General features: G+C 51.4%; 1 protein-coding gene across 4 annotated transcripts in view; it reads right to left on the reverse strand.

Annotated features, from left to right (window-relative positions):
- The window catches only part of LOC133357798 (cationic amino acid transporter 2-like), a 68,149-nt gene that overhangs the window by 26,266 nt on the left and 20,256 nt on the right, over window positions 1-21,627 (reverse strand). For 2 of the 4 annotated variants that reach the window (XM_061575931.1, XM_061575934.1), the window contains exons 2-6: window positions 18,377-18,496; window positions 7,130-7,558; window positions 5,790-5,945; window positions 5,118-5,280; window positions 1,159-1,283 (exon numbers count right to left, since the gene is read on the reverse strand). In XM_061575931.1, coding sequence (XP_061431915.1) covers window positions 1,159-1,283; window positions 5,118-5,280; window positions 5,790-5,945; window positions 7,130-7,514 — 829 coding nt within the window. In that variant the 5' untranslated portion in view covers window positions 7,515-7,558; window positions 18,377-18,496. The remainder of the gene's footprint in view (window positions 1-1,158; window positions 1,284-5,117; window positions 5,281-5,789; window positions 5,946-7,129; window positions 7,559-18,376; window positions 18,497-21,627) is intronic. The other 2 variants (XM_061575933.1, XM_061575935.1) reach the window with 1 other exon arrangement.

Below are 21,627 nucleotides of genomic sequence, written 5' to 3' on the forward strand. Positions count from 1 at the left end.
GACTCGGCTGGCAAGGCCCCAATGAGCTAAGCAGTTCTGTTGCAAGGATGACCGCAGCCCAAGACCGTCAGCAGTGGCGGTAGTTATAGGACACAGCAGTTACGTAGAAACCAATAGAGTTACATAGAGATTCATAGTTACACAGGGATTCGTAGAGTAACACAGACATCCCTAGAGTTACACAGAGACTCAAGATTTCGATTTAAAGCTTTCGTGACTGCAGGGATTCATATTCTTGGTTCTTTCGGTAAAGTCACGTAGAAGGGAAATAATAAAATAATAAAAAGAAAACATTATAAAATAATTCTCACGACGTTTCAGCCACAATGCAAGCAGCCGTCCTCAGGTGAAGAACAGGTCTGTCGGAAAGACGACAGACCTGTTCTACGTGACTTTACCGAAAGAACCAAGAAGAGAGACTCAAGAGTTACGAAACGATCGCAGCCCCAAGAGGCCGACGGCAGCGGCGGCAGTCACGGGACTCCGCGGGGTGGAGGCAAGTCGCAAACTAACGAGAGCTAAAGCAACGACAACAACACCACCGACGATTTGCACGAGAAACCCACGCCTGCCCGGAACTTCGCGCAAACAGGATAAGCAATTAAATAAATAAAAAGGTGCTGACATACTAATCAAAAACGGCGTGTAAAAAGTTAAATAGTTAAAAAAACACAATATCCCCTCCCTTGGATGCTGCTAATCCTGCATAATGCACAGACATAAGTAGTACTAATCACATACCTGCATTTCCCATAAATATGCTAAATTCCTCTTGATATGCAAATTCTTTCGTCAAGGCGCCCTTTCCCCCCCCCTACCAACCCAGCTTAAATATATGCTCTAAGCACGTGTGCTGTTTCATTCAGACGCTGTCGCCTCGACAGACCTGGTTTCACCTGAGGACAGCTGCTTGCGTTGTGGCCGAAACGTCGTGAGAATTATTTTATTATGTTTTATTTTTATTATTTTATTACTTCCCTTCTACGTGACTTTACCGAAAGAACCAAGAAGACAATAATCCCCGTCGCAGACTAAGGCGCGCGAGTAAATAAGGCGCGCGAGAATTGGCACACCGCCGTTGCCGGCGAACGCCAAATCGCGGGCGCCCGTCCCACGCCGCCACCAACCCACCCACCCCCTCCTCCCGCAACGACTCACCGGTGGTGGCGATGCAGTCGAAGCCGACGAAGGCGTAGAAGCAGGTGGCGGCGCCGGTGAGGACGCCGGTCACGCCGTACGGGGCGAACCCCCCCGAGCCGTAAGTCCCGGTCACCGTCGCGTTGCTGCAGCGAGCGACGGGATCGCGGAGGAGAAAAAACAACGACAGCGGCGTTAGCGGCAGCAGGGCATCAAGCGAACCGGAACCTCTCCCACCGCTCTCTCCGCGTGTGTGTGCGTCGCGTTCGTGATCTTGATGGCCCTTCCTGCCACTTGGCTCTCTGTCCATGGCATTTGCTCACGAACTTGTTAGTCGATGGGTAACGTTCGTCTAAGGGCATTGTTAGTCTATGGGCAATGTTAGTCTATGGGCAATGTTAGCCTAAAGGGGCAATGTTAGCCTAAAGGGGCAATGTTAGCCTATGGGCAATGTTAGCCTAAAGGGGCAATGTTAGTCTATGGGCAATGTTAGCCTAAAGGGGCAATGTTAGTCTATGGGCATTGTTAGCCTAAAGGGGAAATGTTAGTCTATGGGCGATGTTAGTCTATGGGCAATGTTAGTTTATGGGCAATGTTAGCCTATGGGCAATGTTAGCCTATGGGCAATGTTAGCCTATGGGCAATGTTAGCCTATGGTAAATGTTAGTCTATGGGCAGTGTTAGTCTATGGGCAGTGTTAGTCTATGGGCAGTGTTAGTCTATGGGCAGTGTTAGTCTATGGGCAATGTTAGTCTATGGGCAATGTTAGTCTATGGGCAATGTTAGTCTATGGGCAATGTTAGTCTATGGGCAATGTTAGCCTATGGGCAATGTTAGCCTATGGGCAATGTTAGTCTATGGGCAATGTTAGTCTATGGGCAATGTTAGCAAGGCAAAGCGACACCTACGCTCAGGGCACCGGGTAAACGAGGACACGTGGATCGCTCGTTCATTTTTACATTTGAGAGATATTTATTTTTTATAGATATAATATTTTTCTATTTGAGAGATATTTATTTTTTGGAGATATGAAATTTTTATATTTGAGAGATATTTATTTTTTTGAGATATATTTTTCTATTTGAGAGATATACATTTTTTATAGATATTATATTTTTCTACTTGCTAGATATTTGTTTTTTAGATATTATATTTTTCTATTTAAGAGATATTTATTTTTTTAGAGATATTATATTTTTATATTTGAGAGATATTTTTTCAGTTACATTTTGTTGCAGCATTGTTATATACTTTTAAAAAATGTACGCACGCAACTCAACGCGAGCCGCCGGTGCAGAGCACCTTTCGTTACCAGAACGAACGTGGGGGGGGGGGGGGGGGGTGCATACAAATTCGGCGTGCCTGAGTTTGGGGCGCGGCAGGGCCTAATTAAGTGGGGGAAGGGGGGCAGGGGAATTGGGTTCACTGCCCCACCCAGGCGGAGAGCACGAAAGCCTGTCGTCTCGGGCCCGCATTAACTCCGACTTTAAGAGTTCTGCTGAATCAAACGTTGCAAAGACTTGTCCCTTCATCTTCCTGTTCTTAGCGGCGTAGGGATTAGGGTTAATCGCTTGAAATGACGGTTTGGAAGCCGACGTATAATCACCGCAACTCAAATGACCCAGTTTCCCCGGCCGAGTTAATGCGGTATGCGCCGTTGAAGCACCAAATTCCTCGGCGTGGCGCTTGGGTCGGGCCCGGCAATAATGAACCGTGGCACCGCGAAGCCATTAATTGGTCTTCTACCACAAACCGAGCCGTCGCAGAGGCCTGTGAGCGGCCACCGCAGCAGCGGTCACGCCCGAACAGTCACCCAAAAACGACGCCAAAACACCTTCTCCTCCGCCGAGCGCGGTTCGTGAATGTCATCGCGACACGGCGGACACGTTCTGATTTTAGGTATCGAGTTGCTGTAGAAGAGAAGACGGATGTGGATCGGAGCGACGGCTGCGATATCGCCTACACTATAAACGGCTCCGTTCCGATGACAAACACCTACGTCTCGATTGAAAGCTTTCGTGACTGCAGGGATTCATCTCCTTGGTTCTTTCGGTAAAGTCACGTAGAATGGAAATAATAAAATAATAAAAATAAAACATAATTAAATAATTCTCACGACGTTTCGGCCACAACGCAAGCAGCCGTCCCTCAGGTGAAGCCGTCCCTCAGGTGAAGACCAGGTCTGTCGGGGAGACATTCTACGTGACTTTACCGAAAGAACCAAGAAGATGAAAGACCTACGTCAAATAAAATTTCAATTTCGATTTTAAGCTTTCGTGACTGCAGGGATTCATCTTCTTGGTTCTTTCGGTAAAGTCACGTGACTTTACCGAAAGACCCAAGAAAATAATATTTACTTTATCGGTACCAAGCCTCCCACGTGGCAAGCTACCGTAGGGTGCGGTGGGGTCGTGTCGCGACAGGTTCTCTGCGGCGAGTAACAGCGTCTTTAGAAACAACGGCGCTACTACTCCGAATAAAATCCATGCCGAGCCGCTTGCGAGCGTTTCCGAGATTTGGCGGTGAACGTCTGCAACTTGCAGACGTCTCTGGACGGCAGAGGGTTAAAGTCGGCACACGAGTACAAAGTTTCGCTCGGGAACATCGAAGTGGCAAAATTAAGGGGGGTGAGAAGGGGGGCAGGGAAGAAGCAGCATTAACAAACTTGGGAGGCCCGTTCACGGATTCTCCTCCAGGTGGACATCGATGTTTTATGTCATTCATTCGGGCATTTAAGGCAACCCCCCTCTCCTTCACCCCCCCCCCCACCCTACTACCACCTCCCTATTCTTTTACCTTCTCCCCCCCCCCCAACCCCCGCCCTTCCTCCATAGAGGCGCTATCCGAGTTAAGCAAGTAGACACCCAGGGGACGCAGAGTTTATCGAAACGCATGGACAGGTTCAAGATACAAAACGCCGGTCGCTCTGCCCGTTTCGTTAAACTCTGGGTGCAACGTAAACCGGACAACGTTGTCCGGTTTATGCTCTGTACCGGGCTCCTATTGAAATATAAATCAAATATTAAATATATATATAACGTTGGTAACAATTATTGTACAAGAATTGGTTTTTACCCTTTCTGACACTAAAACAGGTGTTAAGATGTTAAAAAACCAAACCGAAACCTTTTCCAAGGAATCGTGTCTGCATTAACCACATATACTCCAAGGTGAACATGCAACAAAGAAGCTCGCTCTGACAGTATGATGTGCATTGTCTTTTAAACCGATTGGTCCACACCAGAGACAGCTTTCTTTGAGAGCCGAGTCTCAAGCAGGCAAGGGAAGTCCCATGATGTAACAATTACACTGGTAAACACACTTTTTCTGGCATAAGGTATTCCAACGGTTTTAAGGTAATTTTGGGGTGCTGATTCCATATCTGGCATCAGTTTTTGTCTATCACATCAGGTTTTTGTGATATCAAATATTGCATTTAAAAAAGTAGATAATCAAATAAAATTATATTATAAACACACTATCCAAAAAATACAGCACCATATTTTAACACTAAAGCAGTCATTGACTCGCAAAAACTTGCAATCATAAGTGACAGAGTTAATTTCGGGTAAAATCAATGAAAATGGGGTATGCCGATAGCATAAAAATGAGATGTGATAGAGCAAATCTGAGATCAGATTTGGAATCGGCACCCTGAAATTAGTCTAGAACAGCTGCAAAAGTCAAGGCCAGAAAAAATGTTCTTTTTTGTTGACCAGTGTTATTGTACTTCACTTTGTGTCTGTACCGGTGTCGATCCCCACACATGCCCTCTGTTGTGCGTACCAGAATCGTTTGTTCAATAAAAATAAAATACTTTGAGGGGGGCCCCTTCACCCCCCCCCATTCACCACGTGGCACCCCACCCCCCCACCACACTCCTACAGCCTTCCCGACAAGCCCCGAGGCATTGGACATCCTAGTTTAAAAACATTTAAAAGTTCATTTAAAAAGAAATCGCTCGTGATCGCGTCACTCGCCTGCTGGACGTGAAGTTGTCCAGCTCCTCCTGCTCGATGGCCCAGTTCCCCGCCTTGCCCTTGACGGCGCCGCCCAGCATCACGGCGCAGAGCACGACGACGTTGATCGCCGTGAAGATCTTGCTGAAGAGCGCCGACTCGCGCACGCCAACGCAGAGCACGCCTGCGCACGCGACGGAGTAAGGAGAGGGGCGAAGGGTCATTGCGTGCGGCACCCTGGCGCACGATGGGGACCGTGGGCGATTGTCCGAACCGGTCATGGGCCTCCCCTAGGTCGACTCGGCCTTCAAATGAGTACCCGGGCACGGTTGCTAGCCACCAACCCCCCCGTGTGCCGTGCCGGACTTTGTAGGCGCTACTCGCCAAAACCACTTGTCCCTACAGTCTTTTTAACACGTAGGCTTTCGCGACCAGTGTTATTCATAATAAAGGTTTTTGGGTCAGATCGCGTTATGTATAAATGTGTCGCAACCCTCCACCACCCGACACGGCCAAATCGGTAAAAAATGTGTCACGTTGACAAAAGACAAAATAGTTCACTACTTTAGCCCACCGCGTCCACCAGCGGCTTCCGACGTGCCTTGAAAGCGAACGAGCGCGCGCGCGCGTGCGTTCGCTGGAACCCACGATGAACACACGCTGCAACAAAAGAAAAGGAATCCGCAAACGAACCTGTTATTATGATAATGATGAAGGCGGCGAAGATGTCGGGGTATTTGGCAAGGCCTGGCAGCCCCATGGACATGTGCTCCGTTAAGAAGTGAGAGATGGGATTCCCCAGAATCCCGTCGAAGTTGGCACTCCAGGCCCGCGCGACACTGGACGCTCCTGGAAGGAAGGGGGAGAAGAAAACTAATTTAATAATTTCAAGAAACGAAGAATCGTCGTTTAAACCTAACCGAGAGAGAGAGAGAGCAGCACCAAAAACCAAGAACCGTACCGATGACCCAACGGAGGAACAGCCGGGTTCTCTCCGCCGCCTTGACGACATTGGGGGACCGCTCTCAACTGCGGCACAACGACAACAACGACAACAACGACAACAACGACAACAACGACAACAACGACAACAACGACAACAACGACAACAACGACAGCGACGCGTGGAAGGAGAAGGTGGTGTGTGGGGGGGGACATTTTCTGCGTCGACTGAACGACGGCGAGGTCTGAACCATCACCGATCACTCCGCCGGCACAACGACGCTGTATTCTGGTGGGACGAGCGGACCCACTCCCGCTCGGCTATGAGTCCCGGACGCTGCCGTGCAACGGCTTGCAATGTTAGATATACAATTGCAACACCCCGTTGCTATTTTTGTTCAAAGTGCCCTACGCAAGAATATTGAATACTAATTTAAGAACCCTCCGACACCCGAAAACAAAATCACACTGTACCTTGGCGGACGAGCGCTTAGCTCGCCGATTACGATCGCTTAGACCCGGTAGGTTTACTGAATGATCCTTGACCACTAAAAATCCTCACCTCTTTGCCATTTGCTCATTCTCTTCCTCTTCCCTCCACCCCCCGCTCGCCCCTCCAGTCCTCAACCTAAACGTTTAGTGATCCCCAAAGCACCTTTTAATCGCGGTCACTCATTCCTTAACAGCTTGCACGGCCCTGCCAACCAAATCATCATAATTCTGTCACCTTTCTTTTGATGACAAGCCCCATCTCTCTTCCGCCCCCTTCTTCACCCCGCTCTCACCTCTCCTCCCTCACCAAGTTCTTCTTCTCCCTCACCTTCCCCTCCCCCACGTAAAAGTTCACACACACACACTGCTCGCGCTCCCGATCAACAAGGGCGGCGGCAGCAGCAGCGAGCCCAATCTCCCTCCCTCCATCTAAACCTCGTGGAGCACGGCGGTCGGAACTTGGCACCGCGGAGTTCCTGTACCCCCCTCCCCCTCCCCCCGATCCCTCCTATGTCACGGTTCGTGCTCTGCACCGGGTTCTAACTAAGGGGGGGGAGGGGATGGGGGTGGAAATCCGATAAGCGATCCGACGAGCTCACCGATCACGTAGGAGAGAATGAGCGTCCACCCGGTGACGAACGCGCACAGCTCCCCCACGGCGACGTAGCTGTAGAGGTACGCCGAGCCCGTCTTGGGCACGCGAGCCCCAAACTCGGCGTAGCAAAGCCCGGCGAGCACCGACGCCACGGCCGCCACCAGGAAGGAGAGGACGATGGCCGGGCCCGCGTCGTCTCGGGCGACGGCGCCGGCCAGCACGTACACGCCGGCGCCGAGCGTGCTGCCTACGCCGAGCACCACCAGGTCCAGGGTGGTGAGGCAGCGGGAGAGTTGAGAGTCCTCCGTGCCGTCGGCGTCCATGGCGCCGGATTTGCGGCGGGACAGGCTGCGGGCGAAGCGCTCCACGGTCTGCATGGCGCCGCTCATGGTCGGCGAGGTGTCTGGGGACGGCGCCGTCGGTCGGAAGGAAGCTGCGCGGCGGGGAGAGACGAGGTCGCGGAGAGGTCAAACGGCGGGGCTTGTTGGATCGCAGATCAGAATATTCATTTATACCGCGGGAGGAATCCGGTGAGCTTTTTTCTACAGATATTCCGGTAGGGCAAGGTCAGAACGTTAGAACAACAAACAATACAAAAAAAAACACACAATAGGAGTGCAAAGGAAAAGAAAGGTAAACAAAATCACTTACAAAAATAAACTGTGTTTATCTTACAAAGGTGAAGCCCACCGCGCTATGATAGCTCGGCAAAAGTGGCTTATCGCGTGTAAATGTACGGCAGCCAAGACTCTGAACGCACGTTGATTCTAAATGTGGAGGGGAAAAAGTGGAGGACTCGGAGAAAAATCCACGCAACAGGCATTGTCAGGGTAGGGATCGAACCCACGGCCTCCTGCATACCAGGCGAGGTAGTTAACATCTCCCAGCCACCGTGATGATGAGAGAGAGAGAGAGACGCGGAAACTCCAAATATACAGCAGGCATCGTCAGGGTAGGAATCTAACCCACGGCCTCCTGCATACCAGGCGAGGTAGTTAACATGTCATTACCGTGATGATGATGATGAGAGAGAAAGACACGCAGAATCCAAATATACAGCAGGCATTGTCAGGGTCGGGATCTAACCCACGACCTCCTGCATACCAGGCGAGGTAGTTAACATCTCCCAGCCACCGTGATGATGATGAGAGAAAGAGACACGCAGACTCCAAATATACAGCAGGCGTCAGGGTTGGAATCCTACCCAAGACCTCCTGTGCACCAGGCGAGGTAGTTAACACCTCGCCAACGCCGGTGCCACCCAGAGACTCGTGAGGGCCCCCCCCCCCCGCTCCCCCAACTCGCGCGACGTCACCACAAGCAAAGGGAGACTTCCCGTCTCACCGGGAGAGCCCTGCGGTCACACGTCACCTCGCTCCCCAGGGGTCCGTGCCGGGGCTCTGCCTTGGTTCGCCACGGCTCCCGAGAGCCAGACAACAACGATTCCCACGGTCCTGCCGTCAAACGCGCCCGGCACGGCGGAATGTCCGCTACACTTCACCCAGACGGAACGTAAAGCTCCCTTGATCGAAAGGGCTTTGGCGGCCTGTTGTGCGTGCATTACTCGAGGTCTACTGCCCTTTGAAAAATCGGCAGTGACTGGAACGGAGGGCGGATGGGCACGCTCGGGGGGCCTCTGCTCACGGGAGGAAATCGGCGGGCGTCTCTGGCACAGCCGGAATATTTGCAGCGTGAACCGTACACTCATTTTCGCACGTTTACAAAAACATGCTCAAAACTCACGAATGCGTTTTGTGTTAGTCCAGGGCGGGGGGGGGGGGCGGTGGCGGCGGCGGCGGCGTCTACGCCGCTGCACGTGACTACCTCCATTCCAGCACCGCCCAGGCAGCAGCGAGGGGTCGGTGGATCGCAGGTAGATTCTGCGAAACGCCCTTGGGCTTTGCACGCGTGTCACGGACGGTGCAATAATGCTGGGCTCGCCAGGAGAATGCGGTCCGGCTGAGTGCCGACCAGTTATCATTTGTCCCATCGGTATGAGAGTGCCGTTCCCTTGCACACACGTTGGGGTTGTCTCCCGTGTGCTCTGGTTTCCTCCCGCACGTAGATTAAAAACGCAACTCATCGCTCATTGGAGGAAAATCGCTAAATGTGCACGCGCCGCTTTTAGGCAGATTCCACAGTGCTGTCCGATACAGCTGCACAAATGACGCTGCTGTACAAAAAACTCAACTCAATGTTATTATTACTCAATGTTATTATAACCTAATTCAGTTTTTTTACGTAGCGACTGCTAGTTCCATGCAGCTTCCCACAGTCAAAACACCAGATACATTTACAAAATAAATATGTAGATTTGAAGCTTTCGTGACTATGTTGCGTGTCTCTGTGTCTATGTTGTGTGTCTCTGTGTCTCTGTGTGTCTGTTGTCTCTCTCTGCTTGTGTGTCTGCGTTTTGTCTCTCTCTCAAATTTAGTTCTACCCGATGACGGTTGCTTGTGCTGCAATCGAAACGTCGTTTCTATTATCTAATTTATTTTCTTTTTACGCGACTTTACCGAGAGAACCAAAGAGTATATATACTACATAGATTTTTTTTAATGTCCTTTGAGTGGACGTCAGCCCCACATCACCACGCAGAGCCACTTTGCAGGCCTCATCCTCCAGCACGTGCAAGGCAACAAGAACCAGTACTGGCCGGCACGCCCTGAAGCACTGCACAGCCGCAGACGGTGGTGTGCCACCACGGTCTCCTGGCTCACCTGTGATCACACAATCGCGGGCTGCCACGTAGCATGGCCCCCCGCCCCTCATCGATATTCCGAAACGGCAACACACTTCCCCTGTGGTCACACCGGAAGCGGTTTAACTGCGCCCATTGGCGTGTTGGGAGGTCGCTGAGCGGCATCTTGGACGTATGGATCGCTCATGGGAGGGTCCCCTGTTTGGCACCTTGACGGCTCTCCATTCGTCGCTCCAGGCAGTGGCATCGCCCCAAGTTTTACTTTCATCCTTTTTTTTTTTCTTTCTATTACGGCAGAAAGCATTTCGACTTCAAACTACCATTGGGAAATGTACAGCGGGCAAATAACTCTTAAAACGCGCGATGCCGATTCTAAACGATCCTTATGGCGGTACCCTGGGGTAACCAAATAATACAAAATGGCCGAGGCAATTACAAATTTTATTTCTGGGACACTTTTTTTTGGGGAGTGAAAGAGTGAATCGTTACCACCCCTGAGGATAGCGATTTTGTTTCGGGTGTACTGTGGGCTACCGTGTTGCAAGAGTGTCGCTAAATGCCCTTTGAAAGATGAGCGAGGCTCGCTGCCCGTTTGCCTATAAACTGCGCGTGTGAAATTGGACAAATCAAAAAATATTTTGTTCTATGAAGAAGCCATTTGGAAGTCTCACAGTAGAATTGTTATTATTCTTTTATGCAGGACGTCTCACAAACTCGTGGTCGAACTCTCCCCCCATGCACCCTGCGATGATTTTTTCCCATGAAAGTCAAACCGATATTTAAACCTTTCAATGCTGGAATATAGCCAAAGTAAGGTTAAAACCAAATTAATGTGTTGTGTGCATTAGGTGCGTGTGCAGCCATGACAGATCTGCTATTCAGCCAAATTAAATTAAACATTTTAAAATGAAATTTCTTATACATAGTAATTGGTGACTGGGCGTAGGACCATCAAATGCACTTGAGAACCCAGTAAAGTTACAAGTGAGAGTAAACCTAGATTAAAACCTATATCCCAGCGGTTCTGGCTTAGCTCCCGATCAATGAAGCACCCATCATTTTACAGTTTTACAGGAGAATTTCAACTTTGAATAGTGCATCGTGTACAGCTCGTCGAGATGAGTCAATTTCCGCATCGCCGACCATCAACGGACTAAAAATGACTGCATCACGGACATTAAGCGAGAGAGTTAAAATGTGGAGGGAAAAACCGGAGGACCAGGAGACAAATCCACACGACCACACAGGGAAAGGAGACACGCAAACTCCCAAATATACAGCAGCAGGCGTCAGGGTCGGGATCGAACCCACGACCTCCTGCATATCAGGCGAGGTAGTTAACATCTCACCACAGAGAGAGACACGCACACTCCCAAATATACAGCAGGCGTCAGGGTCGGGATCGAACCCACGACCTCCTGCATATCAGGCGAGGTAGTTAACATCTCACCACAGAGAGAGACACGCAAACTCCCAAATATACAGCAGGCGTCAGGGTCGGGATCGAACCCACGACCTCCTGCATATCAGGCGAGGTAGTTAACATCTCACCACAGAGAGACACACGCAAACTCCAAAATATACAGCAGGCGTCAGGGTCGAGATCGAACCCACGACCTCCTGCATATCAGGCGAGGTAGTTAACATCTCACCACAGAGAGACACACGCAAACTCCCAAATATACAGCAGGCGTCAGGGTCGGGATCGAACCCACGACCTCCTGCATATCAGGCGAGGTAGTTAACATCTCACCACAGAGAGAGACACGCAAACTCCCAAATATACAGCAGGCGTCAGGGTCGGGATCGAACCCACGACCTCCTGCATATCAGGCGAGGTAGTTAACATCTCACCACAGAGAGAGACACGCAAACTCCCAAATATACAGCAGGCGTCAGGGTCGGGATCGAACCCACGACCTCCTGCATACCAGGCGAGGTAGTTAACATCTCACCACAGAGAGAGACACGCAAACTCCCAAATATACAGCAGGCGTAAGGGTTGGGATCGAACCCACGACCTCCTGCATATCAGGCGAGGTAGTTAACATCTCACCACAGAGAGAGACACGCAAACTCCCAAATATACAGCAGGCGTCAGGGTCGGGATCGAACCCACGACCTCCTGCATATCAGGCGAGGTAGTTAACATCTCACCACAGAGAGAGACACGCAAACTCCCAAATATACAGCAGGCGTCAGGGTCGGGATCGAACCCACGACCTCCTGCATATCAGGCGAGGTAGTTAACATCTCACCACAGAGAGAGACACGCAAACTCCCAAATATACAGCAGGCGTCAGGGTCGGGATCGAACCCACGACCTCCTGCATATCAGGCGAGGTAGTTAACATCTCACCACAGAGAGAGACACGCAAACTCCCAAATATACAGCAGGCGTCAGGGTCGGGATCGAACCCACGATCTCCTGCATATCAGGCGAGGTAGTTAACATCTCACCACAGAGAGAGACACGCAAACTCCCAAATATACAGCAGGCGTCAGGGTCGGGATCGAACCCACGACCTCCTGTACACCAGGAGAGGTAGTTAACATCTCCTAGTCACTGTGGTGCCCCGGCAGGAATTATATTTTGCCCAGAGATCGACGGTGCTCGGGAAATGAAGCCCAAAAACTAAACCGCATCCACCTTGTCACATGACATCTACCCCTGCTGCTGGCAGGGGAGGTAACTAAACGAGAGGCAACGAACCCCAAGGAAGAAAAGTTGCATGTGAACACGAACCGAGGAACGGTCCTCTGCGTGAGTTTCCTCCAGACGTTCCGGTTTCTCCCACAGTTAAACAAAACCCCCGTAGAACAATAAACACCTCCTGGGGACATGCGCTCTTGCCGCTCGCTGGAAACAATATCATCTCAAAAGAGAACCCGACACAATCCCCTTTCCGCTCTCCTTGCGGCCGACACCCTACGGCCTTCTACGAATGTTGAATTTACTTTCCTCGCCGTTCGTAGCCAACCGCGCTAATCGGAGGTGTCTAGACCCTGTGCCCTGCACCCACCCTGTCAAGCTAGCGGGTAGCAGTGGGGCATGAACTCTGGATGGATACGAATTGGCGACTACTCCTAGATACTCCTCAACCAAGCCTGTGTGTGCACGGGACCTAAGCTCCGTTTATGCCCGTGGGCTGCGTAGTGCACGGTTTGTATACGGCACGTTTGCGACATGATGATTCAGACGCCGTTTTTGATTTGCATCTCCTTATCCCATCCGCAGCAAGTTCTGGCATGGCCTTCCGTGCAAATTATGTCCTCACGATTGCTTTCGTTAGTTTGCATGCCCTCTCCGCCCCGCCGTGTCCCGCGGCCGCCGGCACTGCCGACGGCCTCGGACTGCGGTCGTCCTTGTGACAGAGCTTGCTCCTCGCAATGTGGGGGGGGGGGGGGGGGGGCCTCACTAGTCGAAATAAAAGCAGAGTCAACGAGCCTCTACGCATTCGTGGATCTCAATGCGTTTCGCCTGTCGTCCTCCCACAGCACCTCCGAATTGGCAAGGCTCCCTACGTTGTGGTGCAAAAGTTTCAGTTTCATTTATTTGGTATAGCCATGTGAGCCATTCGGCTCTTGAAGTCGGGTGCCACCGCAGCAAACAAAAAAACATGAACAAGAAAACATCTTAAAGTGACTATGTGCAAACAGAAAAATCCAGGAAAAAACTGCATAGTCGTCCAGAAGTTCAACGTACATATACGCCCGCACGTATAAAATGCTCATCAATTGGCTGAAAACAACTTCATATGTAGAGGACCCCAGAGCTCGATACAATTGTTGGTTGCGCCCGGCTCCCTGCCTGGCTGCGGCTGCCGTCTCGCTCGTCTGCGGTTCCTCCGAGGCTCCCGATTCGATTCTTTCTCGTTGAGAGCCGGCGAATGGTGCACGGGGCGGTGGTGGCGCAGAGTGACAAGTTAAAACGATAATAATTATTAAGCAACATGGACACAGAGAACTTCTACGTCCTGTGAATGCCACCACTGCCAACCAGTCTGTGGTCATCCTCGTAACAAGAGCCGTTTTTAAAGCTCCACGAGGCTTTTCCCCAGCTGAGGCCCACTCAACCAAATGTATGGCAGTTCGATACTCTGAACGCGTGATGTGGATTCTAAATGCGGGAGGGAAAAACTGGAGGGCCCGGAGAAACATCCACGCGACCACGGGGAGAACATGCAAGTTCAAAGTAAAAGATCCCCCATATAGCCTTAACAGACTGTAGGGGCAAGTGCTGTTAGCGAGCACCTATGAAAGCCAAAACGGCACACGAGGAGGTGGGTGGCCAACACCACTGCCCGGCCACCTTTGTTTCCCTAGTGATGTTTACACACCACCGCAGGTACTCATTTGAGGCAGAGTCGACCTAGAGGAGCCCCAGTTCAATTAATCGTCACCGGTGTCGGCCGCGAGCGGGAATCGAACCCGGGTTGCCGGGTTCGTCGCGCGAACCGTTACACCACCGCTCCCCACAAAGGGTCGGGATCGAACCCGTGACTCCTGCACACCAGGCGAGGGGGGGTAGTCAACATCTCGCCACCGTGGTGCCCCCCAAGGAAAGTAAACGGACGCGCGGCGGCCTCTGTGGGGGTTGACCCTGCGCGGTGTGCCACATGTCAGCTCTTTGTAGAGTGACGCAGGATTTCCTCCTCGCCTGGGCAAATAAGCATTCCTTCCAAATACTGGGTTGATGGGAATAAGGGGGGAGGGGTGATTACATCGGTCGTTATTTGACACTCCACCGTCTCTGCATATTTCGGTTGCAATTACTAACAACCATTCAATACCACGATATGGACGGGTGAGCACCAACTTTACAAAAATAATCTCGGCGACCCGGAGGTTCAGTGGCGAGTGACGAGCTGCTGATGCTGATATACTTGGGTTCGAACCGAGGCAGCCGGACGTGATTCAGAATCTTTGTTCGTATGTATGTTGAAATTCTTTCGCACCGTACGTAGCCAACCGTGCTAAATCGTAGGTATCCGATGAGCTATAAAATCTATTTTTCACAGATGTCCAGTAGGGACAGGTTAGAAAGTTACGATACAAAAAAAAAAAACACGATAGGAGTGCAGGAAAGGTTATTTAAAAAAAAAAAAAATCACAAAAAAATATACAAATAAATTATTTCTATTTTACCAACTAAGGCTCACTGGAGCTACACAGCTCTTTTTCAGAAGCGACCTGGCCACAAACGATAGCTCAACGAATTGGCTTAATCACATATGAAATTTATAGCACCCAAAAACTCCGAATGGATGTCGATTCTAAACGTGGAGGGAAAAACCGGAGGTGCCCGGGAGAAAAATCCACACAACCCACGGTGAGAGAGACACGCACACACTCCAAATATACAACCAGGCGTCAGGGTTGGGATGAAACCCCCCGACCTCCCGCATACCAGGCGAGGAAGTTAACATCTCCCAGCCACCGTGGGATGTAAAGCGCAGTGAGTTGATGTCTCGGCACGGTCATAAATGACTCCACAAACAAAGGATCGTACGAAATTCGGGTCTGCACTTGCTTCAGCTATGAGACTTAACAACAAATAACATTTCAATCGATTTTAAGGGTCAGATTTCTGCCCGAGTAAAAGAAAAAAATTACAATTGTGTCATATACCCTCCTCCACCCGACAGTCAAAATTTTAATCAATTTGTCACGCGATCCTTTGGGCGGTACCCCGGGGTACGAAATAATACAAAATGGCCAAGGAAATAAAATATTTTATTTCTGGGACACTTTTTTTTCCCAGGGGTGGACTTAAACTCCGCGACTGCGGTATCAATTAATCCAAAATCAGTGCCACTCCGCGATGTCGAAACGCAGCGAGGACGATTGCGACGAAACCCTGAACGCTCGTACGCACCGTAGTGGTGCATTGTGCACAGCTCGTCGAGATGAGTCGATTGCCGCATCGCCGACTATCAACAGACTAAACATGACTGCATCACGGACATTATGCGCGAGCTGGTGTACTATGGTACCCCGGGGTACCGCCATAAGGTTCACGTGAACAGACGTTGCCGATTTATTACCGCTTCGGAAGCACACCACCGGTAGTGCCGGAGAGCGACCCCACCCACATTGGGTACGGACGCTTTGTTGGTAGCTGTAACCAACATCGTCTGGCAATTACCAGAATTGTGAAAATCTCCTCCAGTCTCGGGGGCCTTAAGTAGCGCGGTGTCACGAGACATGCCCCCACAGGTGACGTACCAGAAAGCTGAACTTCGTTACTTTATTTTTTTATATTTGACATCTTCTAGATTTGAAGCTTTCGTGACTGCAAGGATTCACACTCTCAGTTCTTTCGATAAAGTCACGTAGGCAAAACATGAAATTAAAATTAATAAAAATAAAACAATAAAATCACGACGTTTCGGAGGCAACACAAGTCTCCGTCATCAGGTGGGACCGTCACAGCCAGATTTGCTGCATCAAGTGAGGCAGGGATTCAAGATGCAAGTTCTAAAATACAAGTTGTGGGGGGAGGAGAGGGGAGCTTATCAGAATGTGGTAGCCAATGAACCACATTCTGATAAGCTCCCCCGCCTCAACTTGTATTTAAGAGCTTGCATCTTGAATCCTTGCCTCACTTGATGCAGCTAATCTGGCTGTGACGGTCCCACCTGACGACGGAGACTTGTGTTGCCTCTGAAACGTCGTGATTTTATCGTTTCATTTTTATTAATTTTAATTTCATTTTTTACCTACGTGACTTTACCGAAAGAACTAAGAGTATTTGACATCTTGTCCACCGACACAGGAGCAAGAGTTAGTCTGCTCGCCAAGTCACCCGGCCGCACAGCTCGATGGGCGATTTCCTCGGAGAGTAAACTCCCGATCGATTCCGTTGCCTCGCCGCACCCACACTTCCTTCGAGCGCAAAGAATCGCCGGGGCTCCTCCGCTCCAATCCTCCGACAAACGTCAACTCCCTCGGCGTCACCCTCGCCTCCGCCTCATCCTCCCGACGGCTTTTCGCCAAACCGCGTCGTCGGATCTCGCGACTCCCAACCCTCGGAGGGAAGCCCTTCCCCGTCATTTACGTCCACTCATCGCCGCCGAATAAAAATCGGCAACGCCCTCGAACCCGCCGGCGGCAACCGCGTCTCTCGCCTCGGCCACGGAGACTCCGTCCTTGTTGGATCTTCATCGAGTGACCTCCGAGAAAACCCAACGGTTGTAAAGCCACCATCTTGCCCGTGTCGCCCTCGCCACCTGTGATGCCACCATCTTGCCTGTGAAGCCACCATTTTGCCCGTGTCGCCCTCGCCACCTGTGAAGCCACCATCTTGCCTGTGAAGCCACCATTTTGCCCGTGTCGCCCTCGCCACCTGTGATGCCACCATCTTGCCTGTGAAGCCACCATTTTGCCCGTGTCGCCCTCGCCACCTGTGACGCCACCATCTTGCCTGTGAAGCCACCATTTTGCCCGTGTCGCCCTCGCCACCTGTGATGCCACCATCTTGCCTGTGAAGCCACCATTTTGCCCGTGTCGCCCTCGCCACCTGTGACGCCACCATCTTGCCTGTGAAGCCACCATTTTGCCCATGTCGCCCTCGCCACCTGTGAAGCCACCATCTTGCCAATGTCGCCCTCGCCACCTGTAATCCTATAGACTACAGGTTTGAAAACTAATTTCTTTAGAGCTGCTTCTTGTGTTTAGTTTGTTGCCCTTTACCCCCCAACGCGCCTCTTTGATTAGCATGGTCTGCTACGTACGGTGCAAAAGAAGTTCAACGTACATACAATCCGACCCAAATATCAATTATGAATAATTATGGTCGCGCAAAGCCTACGTGTTAAATTTAAACAAAAATTATATTCGTCGACCGTCGGACCTAAAGTGCCAGAAAGTAAGGCTCACATTTCGAATCAACGTCGTTTAGAGTATTTGGCTGCTATAAATTTCGACGTGATAAGCCACTTCGTTGAGCTATCATGTGATAGCCAGGTCGCTTCTGAAACAGAGCTACATAGCTCAGTGGGGCCTTACCTGGTAAGATGTGAATAGTTTCGTTTTCGTAGTTCAATTTATACTTCTCAGAACCAAAGTGAAAAATCTCTCCAGTAGCCGTTCTCCGACGCACAATGTACAGACTGCTCCATGAGATTTCCAAATGGATTCTTCAGCTGATCATTCTTCATCGCGACAAAACCACAACATCCGCCACCCGGCTCAAGGCAGTGTACAACCGGCAGGCCCTGCGGTGTTGCTAGGAGACTTGAGAAGAGCTCTTACTCGTTAGCTTATTACCCGCCGCAAAAAAACCCAATAATCAGAGGGCCCTATTTTTTCCCAAATATTCGCGAGGAGCTGCAGATTTCTCTAGATCGATGCGGAACAACTTCCAATGACGCCCACAATCCCATAGAGGGACGGGTGTAGAACATCAACGCGACAAGACACAGGCGAGTCGGGGAGAGGAGAGGGACCTAGAGCGGGCTCTCGACCCGGAAGCGTCAAGAGTGCGGTTCGTTTAGGTTGTTGAAAAAAAAATGGATCCGGATAACGGAACCTCTCGCGTGTACGTACCCGTACGTCTCTCGGACCGTTCCTTCGCGCGCTCTTCTTGGTCGCCCAAGTGCCGCGCCCTAGAGCTGCCGCGTACGTGGGCTGCGTTGGACGTTGGCGGTTTCACTTGTTTTTTTCGATCTGCTCAAAAATAGAGAGCGCGCTTTTTGCCCGCTTTGGACACGCAACCTTCCCCCGACGCGCCACAGTCATCCGCAAAACGCAGCCGCTGGTCGCCCTTAATCCGATTACACAGCCTTTGCGGAAGAAGGCTTAAATAGCTTATAACAATTCCACACTCCCAAGTGCACAAACTGAATGGGTCGCATGAAAAGTGCAACGCTTTCCTAAAAAACGAAATCCCCTTTAACACAAAACCAGCATCTTAATCTCACGTACAGTACATACACACACGGTACAGTATCAAATCACTCGGCCGTCCTAGTCTGACAAACTGCTGACTTGAACACGTGAGGAGCAGAGCACAGCATTCGTCTGCAGCACGTTGAATGAGATGTTCTTGCCAGCGTCCTTGGCACATCGGACCACGCGTCAAGCCTGAAAAATGTAATACCTGCGTGGCGATGTGCGGCCTGGAAATAATTTCCCCGACCGCAGATACAAAAAAAAATGCCGCTCTCCCGGGACCGATAAATTTGCCTGCCGCTTGCGACACGGTGGGGATTCGTTTCCGTTTCATCCACGACTCAGAACTCCGAGGAAAAACTGCTCTGAACAGCGCTCCCCCGTCATCATCCCCTTTCCCTCCCCGCGGTCCCCATCCATTTCACCCATTTCGCTCATTCATCAATCACTTGCAGTCAGCGAAGGACCGTTGCCCGCTGCGCAAAACGAGTGACCCACCTGCCTAATTGTTTTGGTTATTTTCTTTGAACCTATCTAACGTGACTTTACCGAACGACCAAAAGAATACCTACCTCCTGTTCCACCATGGGACCTTAGACGGTATAAAAATATTGAAAGGGTAAACACCCAATTCTTCTACCTCCTGCAGCGGCGACAGCGTTCGCGTAAACCGCTCTTGGCTGCCGTACACCCGGTGGCTCTCGAGTGATTTGCTCGATCCACAGATCACGGAGGGGGGAGGGGAGGGAGCGAGGGAAGGGGGGTGTGGGGGGCGCCATTCCTCCACCACCCGACAGAGCCAAACAAATAAGAGTTGTCACGTGGAGGGTGCAAAGCTCTAACCGACGTTACACTCGCTGGCGATGTCTTGGTGCAGTGCGGTGTAGTGGTGCCGCGGTGCAGCGTATTGGTGGCGTCGTTGGTGTAGTGTCGTGGCGTAGTGTCGTGGCGTAGTGTCGTGGCGTAGTGTCGTGGCGTAGTGCCGTGGCGTAGTGCCGTGGCGTAGTGCCGTGGCGTAGTGCCGTGGCGTAGTGCCGTGGCGTAGTGCCGTGGCGTAGTGCCGTGGCGTAGTGCCGTGGCGTAGTGCCGTGGCGTAGTGCCGTGGCGTAGTGCCGTGGCGTAGTGCCGTGGCGTAGTGCCGTGGCGCAGTGCCGTGGCGCAGTGCCGTGGCGCAGTGCCGTGGCGCAGTGCCGTGGCGCAGTGTCGTGGCGCAGTGTCGTGGCGCAGTGTCGTGGCGCAGTGTCGTGGCGCAGTGTCGTGGCGCAGTGTCGTGGCGCAGTGCCGTGGCGTAGTGCCGTGGCGTAGTGTCGTGGCGTAGTGTCGTGGCGTAGTGCCGTGGCGTAGTGCCGTGGCGTAGTGTCGTGGCGTAGTGCCGTGGCGCAGTGCCGTGGCGCAGTGTCGTGGCGCAGTGCCGTGGCGTAGTGCCGTGGCGTAGTGCCGTGGCGTAGTGCCGTGGCGTAGTGCCGTGGCGTAGTGCCGTGGCGTAGTGCCGTGGCGTAGTGCTGTGGCGTAGTGCCGTGGCGTAGTGCCGTTGCGTAGTGCCGTTGGTGTAGTGTCGTGGTGTAGTGTAGCAGTGGAGTGCAGTGCTGCGGCATAGTGCGGTGACTGAAGCGCGCGCATTTTTCTGCAGCGAGTTGTTGCTCATCGAGACGGCCGACGTGAACGTGAACCTCGTAACACCGTTCATAACCTGCCCATGTTTAAGGAGGAAAGCCTACCCAGAAGGCACCCCCCCCCCCCAAGCTGAAGTTACCCCGTGTCTACACACGCCCTCTGAAGTGATCGTTAACGTTGGTTACATTTTTCAAACAACAACCTAACAACCTCCCGTCATCCGCTATTATCGAAGCGCCTCTCGCTAGATAGAGGCCGCAGCCCTAGGAGCCGGTGCCGCAGAGAACCTGGGTACGAATCCAGACAGCCGTCCGCCCGCGACTAGTAATGTCCCTACACCAACGTTCAACTTCTTTCGCACCGTACGTAGCCTGACCGTCGCGAAAAATCTGAGGTGCGACTATCAATGGTTCTTCCGAGCGAGATTTGGGGGGGGGGTCAGCCCAGTCAATGACTATCGGAAAAATAAAACCATCACACGAAACGTGCCAGCAATCCCCACTACGCTGACGAGACATCAAATACGTTGTTCCGTTTAGTTTTGCGTTGTCCTTTCCCCCTGCCGGCACCTCCGATTAGCACGGCTGGCTACGTACGGTGCGAAAGAAGTTCAACGCACAAAACGAATGTCCAAAAACCGGTCCAGGAGGTTTTTACTCGTCTCGTAACATTGCTGCCGAAAGGATTCGTGCCCAGAAAGCCGCGCAGCCGATGGGATGTGTAACAAATACAGTACTATATATATTACGTGGAGAGACTAGACATGCGAGGAGACATTGCTTATAGAGTGTTATTTATAGTCTCAACAACAATGCCAATGATGATTTCGAGTTGTCACGTAAGATGAAGCTCTGCGGTTAAATTTAGACATTTTTAAACCGATATGTTTACTCCGCGCGGGAGATTGTGTCCACGTGACAAACATTAATCTCAGGGGCAGAGGTCACTGAAAAGAATTTCAGAGGTAGCTCTGTCCTGACCTCCAACACCGAGGATTGCATTGATCTTCAAGAGCCCCGTACGAATTCTTCGCCAGACTGTCGGCACGGGCCTTGTTTGCGAGCAACTATTAAGGCCGGCACGGCACACGAGGAGATAGGTAGCAGGCCCCACGCCCCAGCCGCCTTTGACTCCCGAATACTCACCGCAGCACGTGCTCACCGCAGCAGAGTCAACATAGAGATGGGTTTAAACATGTCACCGATGATAAACTGAAACTAAACTAAACTTTTTTTTTCTTTGACCAGGTAAGGTCCCACTTGAGCTGCGTAGCGCTTTTTCAGAAGCGACCT

Source organism: Lethenteron reissneri, chromosome 59 (assembly GCF_015708825.2).
Source record: "Lethenteron reissneri isolate LAM-NWPU_2019-01 chromosome 59, ASM1570882v1, whole genome shotgun sequence".
Lineage (NCBI taxonomy): Eukaryota > Metazoa > Chordata > Hyperoartia > Petromyzontiformes > Petromyzontidae > Lethenteron > Lethenteron reissneri.